At 38.9% G+C, this 10,503-nt stretch overlaps 1 protein-coding gene across 1 annotated transcript in view; it reads right to left on the reverse strand.

The window, feature by feature from the left end:
• Nucleotides 1-10,176, reverse strand: part of Gmnc (geminin coiled-coil domain containing) — a 48,821-nt gene extending 38,645 nt beyond the window's left edge. The window contains exons 1-3 of the mRNA XM_055625218.1: nt 10,111-10,176; nt 3,830-3,892; nt 178-187 (exon numbers count right to left, since the gene is read on the reverse strand). Of these exons, the coding sequence (XP_055481193.1) occupies nt 178-187; nt 3,830-3,892; nt 10,111-10,176 (139 nt within the window). The remainder of the gene's footprint in view (nt 1-177; nt 188-3,829; nt 3,893-10,110) is intronic.
• Nucleotides 10,177-10,503: the final 327 nt, after the last annotated feature.

The raw sequence follows: 10,503 nt of genomic DNA on the forward strand, positions 1-10,503 counted from the left end.
CTGCAAGTTGAACCTACTATGTAATCTACAGAACTAGGAAAAACTATTTAAAGTAAGAGAAAGAAAAAAAAAGTGGAGAAAGAATAGGAATTACTGTAATAAAGAGCCTAAAAACATACTGAGCTCATTAGAAAATGTCTTTAATTAGTTTTCAATAAACCTATCTAGTAGGCATACCTGTAATTACCTGGCAAATGGAACAAAGAATGTTACAACATCTGAGATACAGGGAGAACTATAAAATTACAGTTATTTTGGTAAAAATTATGAGGTGCTATGAATTTATTAATGTAAATAATTTTGAACCTTTTCTTATTAGTATTTTAGAAATATCGATGTTTAAAATGTTAATGATGGACCTGGAGAGATGGCTCAGCTCTTAGGAGCACTCTTGGCCCCGGCACAGCACCCAAATCCAATTTCCAGCATGGGTGCTGGACACCTCACAACTGCCCATGACTCCAATCTCAGGGGACCTGAAGCTCTCTTTGGCCCCCATGAGCACAAATACGCATTGCCCACACTCCTCTTCAACAATGGCTGCAGAATTCCGAGGATACAACCATGTTGCCTTTGTCGGTGTGATGTCACTGTATCAGGGTCACCCAGGGTTTAGAGAAGGGTTGGAAGGTGGAAGGATGTCCGCGCCCTTTGACTCCAGCCCTTTTCTTCATGCTTGGTCTCTAAGCCCCACAAAATGTTACCTTTTCTTACTGTGAAGAATTGTCTTTTGGGGCTGCTTTCAGATCGTTTCCAGACACACCCCGCCCTGTTCTGAGGCCCGACTTCCCCTCAGCAGCCCTCTCCCACAGACCCACTGCCTGGAGTGAACCGATAATCCCTTTGCACTGTTGACTCCCAGTGGAAGTCTGCCCCATCTGATCATCAGGCCTCCGGTCCTGTCAGCGATTCTGCTTTGCTGTGCGTCCTAACTCACTCCTCCATTCCAATTAGACAGGCAGCAAGCTCAGCATGTTCTGTGTACCAACAGCTGACTTCTAATATACTCCCAGTCACACTTTTTCTGACACCAGTGTTTTATTAACACATGCTGGTTTGGCGTTATTAACTTCTCTCTCTCCCTCTTCTGTCAGGAAGAGCCTTCTCAGTCAGTCCTCAGCATTTCTTGTTTCCGCTCCTTCCTAACCAGTCTCACCAGCACCATCTTGGCCACGAACCCATCACTAACCTGAAACATGGCATCTTCCATAGCCTCTTGTTTCCCCAGTCTGCACTGCTCATCACTGCTCAGTTTTTGTCAAGCGTCCTGCTCATCTTCTTTAGCGAGTCACTTTTTCTCACTGCAAAAATGTTACAAGGTTTTAAGAGCTCTCAAAATCAGTTCCCGGGATATAATCAGGATCATTTCACATGTCTAATCTGTACATCTTTACGTTCCTGATTACAATACTCACAATAGTAAGTGAAATTTCATTGTATATTAAACGCACTGAAAAGGGAAAGTAAAGACCTCCCACTACGACCTTGTAAATGAGCCTTTGGCTATGAAAACAAAACTACAGTTTGGGTCAATTAAGCTTTCTTTCATTAAGGCCCATCAAAATAGAAATTTCGAAGAGGCTAAACTGAAAAATTAAGTTTATTAATTGGTAAATACGTTTACCCTCAGTTTTAAAAGAATTGTTGTTTGCTTAATGACAAGTCGCAAAAATATGTATTTTTTTTTTAAGATGACAATTTGTAATTAAAAGCAAACCTTTGGCCCTGGATGTTAGCCAGTCTCCTCCACAGTGGGTGGTGAAGACACAGCTTGTGTAACCCCTAAAGCGTTGTTAAGAAAATTGCCTGTAACTCATAGTGGTCTACGGTTTCTGCATTTTCCCATTGACTCCTGTCTTTTAATTCCCTGGTCTTACACCCTATCAGTTGTTTCTTAATTCACTTTAAGCCACATATCATTATGACAGTGTCTGTTACTCAGCAGCCCCAAGTCCCTTGCCACCCTCAATGGTTATTTAATATAATAGCAGAGATTGTGCAATTTGACAAGGAAACTGGATCACAAGCTGAGATTTAACTTGTGACAGTGGGCCATGCTTAGTGGATACTTAACTTTTGAGTTGTTCTGCCCTAATTTTTGCATTGCCCGAAATTCTCAGATTGCTTCATAGGAGGAATTATAGTAACAGCAACAAAACCACAAGTCTTAAAATTAGCATTATTTAAATAGCCAATTTTCTATTTCTATTTATTTTTACGGATTATTTAACTTATCTTTTAACTGCTGTTTTTGGTTTCTGCTGCATTTATGTCCACCTCTTTGGTCCCATATATGTTGTCAATGACAATTTTTCTTTCTAACTTTAATAATATATTCATGTGTATTAATTCAAAATAAAGTATATTAACATTTAAGTTATAGGAAATATACTCTATTCTTAAGTCAAGAATTTTATTCCCCATAGTCTTACTGGGTTTTTAAAAAATGGCATTGCCAAATTCTGGTAGTAAAATTCAGCATTATTCTATGTTGTTATTTTTAGTGTTACTCCTTTAAACAAAGTTATGTTGATGAACTTGTTATGGCATATATGTAAGTTTGTCCAAAATATTCATCAGTGCTTTTTATTTATATAAAATAAGTAAATTTAAAGCAATATATACATTTTCAAAATATTAGACATTTCTTGTATACTCAATGACAACTAGAACAATTTTAGAAAGTTCTTATTCCCTTGTAACTTTTCCCCCCAAACACTGTTTGATAACTATTTCCCATATAGAAACCCCAGACCTGCAAATACATACATTTAATTTCATATGTGGCACGCTTACCTTAAGATGAGATTTCTCAGCCAGAATCATACCCCGCTGTTTCTAACATTTGACTTCTCATCACTGTCTGGAACCCTCACTACTTCCTAAAAATGTGTTCTACTGACTCATTCACAATTATATCACCAGTCCCCTCTGTGTGTAACAAGAGACCTTAACCGCAGAACTGGGAAATAAAAGCAAGAATTGTGCCAGGAGCAATAATGATGCCAGAAACCTGCTTTGCAATGATTGGCTAAATGGGTAAACCAGTTGAGTTTCATTCAGCACGCTGGACTCTTGAGTTAACCTACAAGCATATTTTTCTTTTCATTTTCTCTATTTTTTTTTCCTTTTCTAAGGTCTTCTTTGATTTCATGCTGGCTTTTTAAATTGAGGATAAAGTTAATTCACTTAACAATGCCACAGCTGGAATTAAGTATGCCTCTTCTAGCGCTGAGCTGAGCGGCTGTGCTGCTTGGTTGTGTCTTATTGGATGCCCAACACCCTTGACGGCTGTTGCTGGCTGAGTGGTGCCTCTAGCGACAGGCAAGAAGTTAACTAATTATGAACATATGGTTTGGCAGGCACCTTGTTAGCTTGCCACTGCGTAGGTGTTTGGAAGCAGGAGAAGGGGAAACTCTGAGGTAGAAGGTGCGGTTGAAAGTCCCACTGATAAGCCTGGGGGAGATTTGATTGATCCTAATCTATTCTTTTTGTCAGGAGTCAGCGTGCTTCTGGCAGCAACAGCTTGGTAATAACAGAGATTTGTGGCCCTTAAGCTCTTGTGGTGATAGCCGGCACGCGACCAGACCAGTCAACTGGCTGCTTAAAAGGCCTCGCATTAATTGGCTGTAGTGGTGAGAACAGAAATGAGATGTTAGGTCAAGGTACAACAACACATGGCCTACCTGAAATGGCTCACCATGATCGGCTGCACAGATGTCGTCCTTTATTGGCATGATCCAGAGCAGAGGAATAAGAGAAGCCTTGGGGAATGGGCTGCAGGCAAGCGTGTAGTATGAGCAGCCAGACAATCTCTGCGTGTAATTACCTTGAGGAAAGCACAGGTGTACACAGGACTGGAAGAAGGCTTATCAAGCTGCTTGTGGATTATCTGGTTAAAAAAAAAAACACAAACATACAAACAAAGGAGTGTTTGCACTTCATAGAAAAGAAAAACTTTGAAAAAAACTAAACAGATTTTGTAGGATCCTGTGACTTTTACAATTATAGAAATTTACACACACTCAGTAGTCAACTGTCCTACAAAAAAGAATATTGCTCCATCATCTGTAAGCTTGTGTGTATGTAATATATATATATATATATATATATATATATATACATACATATATATACAAACAGCAGGGTATGATTCTGCCTGAGAAATCTCATCTTAAGGTAAGCGTGCCACATATGAAATTAAATGTATGTATTTGCAGGTCTGGGGTTTCTGTATGGGAAATAGTTATCAAACAATGTTTGGGGGAAAAAGTTACAAGGGAATAAGAACTTTCTAAAAGTACTTTTTCTACAAGTACTTTTTATAGTACTTGTACTTTGCATGTTTTGTTATTTTTGTTTCGTAAATTATGTATAGGAATCATACAAAATAAAATATTTCCTCATAGTTCCTTACAATCTGTAAATTTGTATATACACATATATATCTTTTATTTGGGATGTTTCATCATTTTTGTTTTATATGTTGTGTGTCTGTGTGCAAGCATGCACGTGCGTCTGTGTGTGTGTATTTGTTTGTGTAGTGCAGGTGCCCTAGGAGGCCGGAGGCATCAGCTCTTCCTGGATTTAGAATTACAGTGGTTGCGAGCTTGCTGGACAGTTGTATGCTGGTTCTGGGAACAAACCTCTGACCCCTGCAAGAGCAGTATGTGCTTGTAAGGACCCAGCCATTGCTTAGCTCCCAAGACTTCTGGTGTGTGAGCAAATATTTCAATGCGTGCTTGTTATACCATAAAAGTTTCTACTTAATATAAGCCACAATGGGCTTATTACTGCTTTTTCCCCCCTTTGGCTTTTTTTGTCTACATTTTACATAATTTCTAAGACTACAATTGTTTTCTCTTTTTTTATCCTTCTATTTTGTGTACAGTGAAAGGGGGTTTCCTGGTTGTGTGTGTACACATGATTTTCTTGCTCAGCCTCATGAGTTCTGAGATTATAGACCTGCAGTAGGCTTAAAAGAAAAATGTCTGAATAAAAAAAAAATATGAAGTCTATGAAGACTTCATAGATCTGTAGAGATAAGTTAGCTCTGGGAATATTTGCTTCGCTTACATGTTTTGTCTTTTGTATGCTAATTTTTATGCTAATTATTTAGTGTTAGACTACAGAGATATTTTTTCAGTAGTATTGGTAATTATGTTAAACTCTTACGTAGCCTCCATCACTAAGTGGTCAGTCAGCACACGATCACAATTCCAATGTTTAGAGCTGACATCAGCTGGAAGGACCCTCACTCCAGGGACCTAGAGAACAAAATCAATGAATACCTCAGTGCTATCATTAGAATGGTCAGTTCAGACTTTCGAATTTAAAATGGTTACAATTAATTTCTTTAGCAGTCCAATCCTCATACTTTACTGAACACAAACACAAAGAAAATTTGGGGCAAGCGAAACCAGAAAAAAAGCAGCAGGGAGCATGGATTTTGGAGCCAGGTGGATTTCAGACCAGGCTCCGAACCTCAGCAGCAATGTGGCATTAGGCGCAACAACCTCTTGAACTCTTCGTACCGTTTTTTGAGGACGTGCCTGAGTACCAGTCCTACTTCAGCGGGTAGCACAATGATGATATGAATTAAAGTGAGGATATAATTCACATGTTACATACGTGTTCAGAAGCCAAAATTTCCCAAGAGAGAAGAATTAAAGTTGCTAAGTGGGTCATCTAGGGTCTGCAGTGTGCTATGCCATCCGAACTGGAATTCTGTATTATCTTTTCGACCCTTTTCTGAATTTATCAACTTCCCTACTCACTCTAGTTAGTCACACCTAGCTTGTATCATGTGTCTTGTTCTTCCTTCCTTACGGACTATAGTAATTCTTTATTATTTGAGAGTTATTTGCTAAGCAATGTTTATGGAGACATTCTACCTTGCACTGGCCATTTCCCTCATGAAGAATCTAAAAGTTAAGTCGTTCACCCAAGATCACAAAATTTGAAGTTATCAGCGCTTAAACTTATATGTGATTCTTCACTTCTTAAAGTGTTTTCACACATGTCTGATTACTTTTTCACACCAACTTTGGGATTTTAGTTTGAAGCTCATATAATATGAGCTTCAATTCATGAAGCTCTCATGAATTGTTCTACATGCCTCGCTACCTAAGCAGGCTCTAGTGAATTAAAAGTAGAAATTGTGTACGTAAGTGATTGAAAAGTTGATATTTGCTAAGAAGGTTGAGTAGAAGATTATGTAAAACATAGATAATTGTGCCTCAGAAAATATGAAACTGATTCTATCTGTAAAGTGTTCATAGCCTTTCTGAGATTGCTCTGGTTTATCTTCAATGCTAACACTTCTATTTCCATCATTCATGGACCTTGGGAAATTTCTATCATTCTCTGTCTTCTCGAAGCCTCATGACACTTCCATCCTTTCGCAAATACAGTGATTTTGTTGTTGTTGATACTGGTCTTGTTCTTGTTTGTCTATCTGAAATATATATATATTCTGCAAAACTCAGGTCTATTATTCTTTTCTTGGGTAAAAAGCAATAATCTCCTTTTCTGTCTCTACTGGGCAATTTAAAGTATATTTTGACTCTAAGTGCAAGTACCCCTGTGTATGACTTCATGCAAATTATATCACTTAGCTAAGGGACAGAGAATACTCTAAGCACATTCCTAACTCCAACTCTGATATTAATTAGCTATAGGACCTTGGCCAAGATGCTTAGCTTTTCAAATTCTAAGTCCCTGTCTCCATAGACTAAGAACATGATTAACTTTACTGAGTTTTAAGATAACAAAGTACACAGAGTTCAAATCATATGTAAGCACCTGTATTTAAAGTATGATGAGAGTGGTGTCTGATTATTTGTGTGTGTGTGTGTGTGTGTGTGTGTGTGTGTGTTTCAATTATTAAGCATGTATCTGAAGTCTTGTAAATGTAGAACAAATTCTTGAAAGAAAACTAGTTGAAAATACAAATACCAGTGTTTCATGTTTCCATAATCCACATGTGATATACACAATATGATCACAATGAATTCTCACAGAATTGATTCAAAATGAGAAATCTTAGCAATAAGTGACTGCTGTTGAGGGAACTGAGGGATACAATCAATACAACAAAACAATTCAGTCATGGACGAGTACCGTGACAGACATTCTTGTATCTAATGTTATCATTGTCAAAGCTTAGACTTTCTGATCTTGTGTGCGGAGCACATAGCTTTTGAAACACTAAGACTGACGTAAAGAATGACAGCAAGACTGACCGCACTTCACACAGCTAAGCCTTGATAAGGTGGGAGAATCCCTTCATTAAATACTAAATTCAAGCCTGGGAGATGGCTCAGCAGATAAGACCACTGCTCAACATGCATGAAAATCTTAATTTAAAAAAAAAAAAGACAAAAACAAAAACAAACAAACAAACAAAAAAAAAAAAAAAAGAAAAAGAAAAACAGCCCTTGTGTAAAATCACAGGTCTGGTCGAGCCCAGGGCTCGTCTCCCCCCTTCCCCCCAGTACTGAGGAAGCACAGACAGAAGGACTGCTCTGGCCTTGTAAACCTGGCTCCAGGCTGGGAATCGACATGTCTGAAGAGTAAGAACAACCACTGATGTCGGGTGCTCTTCATCCTGGGCCTTGGCTCATGGAAATTCTCCCATCCCTGAGGCCTCTCATCCCTCCTAGGTTATCCAGTCCTGTGTGATCTGTCCTAAGAACATGAACACATGAGCAAAGTAAAATGAACTCATTACATTGCACAACGTGTATGTGTCCGTGTGTGACAATAATTATTGAAAAAGATTTGAACCTGAGAGGTAGTTAAGCACACAGGAAGAGCTGATGTGGAGAGGGTGGAGTGGGAATTACATGAAAACAGAACTCGTGTATGAAATTCTCAGAAAAGATTAAAAATTAGACTAGGAAAAAAGAGAGAATAAGGATTCCGAGAGGTAATAAAGTACAACAGCTGAAATAGTCTTCTGGCCTCCAGATGGTAAGCACAGGCTACTGCACAGGCACGCACACACACACATCACACCATACTACACCACACACATGCACACAAGCACACCAATACACACACATATGCGCTCGTACATACACACACATGCTCATATACATGCACACATACACACACACACACACACACGCTCATACTCAGAATTAACTAAAAGAAAGAGCTGAACCTTGTGTAGAGGCGTATCTCAGCGTTCATGTGCTTATTAACACGTAGGAGGCTCTGAGTTCAATTCCTTACACTGCCAAGCCCAGAACGAACAAACAAAGGGATGGAAGAGAACCCCTGAACTTGTTTCTTCCTCACTGATGTTCTCAACATACTATGGTAACAATTTCCCCCCAAAAGTATTTGGTCTGAAGCAACAAAGCCATGTTTTCTTCCCCATTCTTCTTCCATTCTAAGGTAGGAATGTCTGAATGAAACATGGTAGGGAGATAAACTGTCCCTGTAAGTGAACACGCCTTAGATTCACACATCACGGCCGGAACACTATGGAGTAATGTGTATCTCTCCTGATCTAAAAGGTATGCTTCCGCTCTCAGGATTCTCGTTGTGTACCCAGTATGGAGCAGTGGCTGAGGATGAGGTGAAGTGCCTGTACCCCCAACTCAATATGCCCAGGTGGAAACCTGCTTCAGCCACTCAGCACCTACAGACACCTACCTATATTTCTCTACTGTGCTTAGTGTTGATCGCTTTATCTGTCAAAAGAGCTTCTCAGCCAAAGATTTGTTGAAATTAAATAAACTGGGAGTTTAACTCAGTGGTAAAGGGTTTTCCACACATATCTCAGGCCCTGCATGAGGTCCTTAGTAACACACACACACACACACACACACACACACACACACACAGACACACGCGCGCGCCACAAAGAGGAATTCATATTCATTGCCAGGAGTCACCTACTTTACTTCTTAGCTCACGGTATGTACTTTAGAATATGTATCATTTTCATTTCAATTCATAACTATTTTATTTTTAAAGGACTTTGGATTCTAATTTTTAAAATCAATTTTGTTATTCTTTCAGTTTCTAAGGAAGACAGTGGAATTAAATGACTGGAAAAGTTGTGTGTTTGTAAGTGTGCACATTTGTAGACATATGTGTATTCATTAGCGAATATGAACAATGAAGTTATTGCCTTCTATTTTGATGGCCTGTCTCCACTTTCTTCTAGCAAGTATAAGATTATGATTTCATATTTTTCTTTCTTTCACTTTTCCTATTTCTTCATTTTCTTCAGGCTTTGTTGATTTAAGAGAATCACTTCATACAGAAAAATAAACACAAAAGTCAGCATCCATTGGAAGACTGTGGAATGCAGGTAGGGTTCTGTTTAGACTCAGTGAGCACCTGAACATGTTGTTGTGTTTTCTCACTTTGATTACAGTAAGGTTATTTTAATGTCTCAGACTTCTTGGGATTTTTAACCTTAAGACAATGGACGCTTCAAGTACACATGCTTCTTCCCTTCATTATTTACCCAACTCTACTCTGCTCTCCCAAGAAAAGTCAAGTGGCTCTCTGCCCTGACCACTGCTGTCACACAGTAGAGAAACAGCAGACCTTTCCTGAGGTTATGGCCTCCCTGAAGAATGTGCTCCATCCTGTCGGCCTTCTGACTGTCCATGGCTACTACCCTGTCTAGTATCCGTGGCATATTGAATTTGATCATGTTAAGTAAAACCCCAAACCTATGCTTATATATGTGTCTTGGGCCTCTTGGTGGCAATGACTATTGTCAACTCAATGTCTTCTTTTTCTTTATTCTGGTAAAAACCTTCTACTGTCGAACGTGACTTTATCAAAGCACCCCTACTTGCTGCAAAATTAAAAAAAAACCTCACTGCACTCTTTGTTTACTGTTTTCATCTCAAAATGCATGAATATATAAATAAAGGAAATTTCCAGCTTTCTAACTATCTTACTTTTTCCTTCCTTGCATTAGGTAGCTGTCCCTTAGCTGTGCCTGGTGATATTAGCCTATTATTTCTGTCACTTGGTAGGCTGGGGCAGAAGAATTACAACTTTAAAGCCAGGGTGGTCATTGTAGCAAGACCCTGTATTAACATAAAAAAAAAACCTTTAATAAAATCAAAACCATACCTCTTTTTCTGTCAGAATCTCTGAGGCGTTGACCTCTTTGAACCAGTTGTTCTTAGGGGCTTGCATTATTACTTCAGATTGATTGCCTGTCCCTCTCAACTGCACATATTTCTCAACTGCTTGTTCATTTGTTCATTGCCTAGCATTAAAACAAGTAGCCGAATCATCAGAGAACCTTGCCACAAAACATGGGAACTAATGGCACAGGCCCACAATGGGACAATGTGCAGAGAGTGAGAGACCTTAGAACACACAATCCTAAGTGGGATGTCTCCACCAAATCCTTTCCCCTGTTGCTCAGGGAAATCTGCAGAAGAGGTTGCAGAAAGATTATAAGAACCAGTGAGCCCTTGCCTGTGTTCAAAGTCTACTTTTTAATTTTATTTTATTTTT

The sequence above is a fragment of the Psammomys obesus genome, unplaced genomic scaffold (assembly GCF_907164565.1).
Source record: "Psammomys obesus unplaced genomic scaffold, mPsaObe1.curated_primary_1811, whole genome shotgun sequence".
In the NCBI taxonomy this organism is placed as follows: domain Eukaryota; kingdom Metazoa; phylum Chordata; class Mammalia; order Rodentia; family Muridae; genus Psammomys; species Psammomys obesus.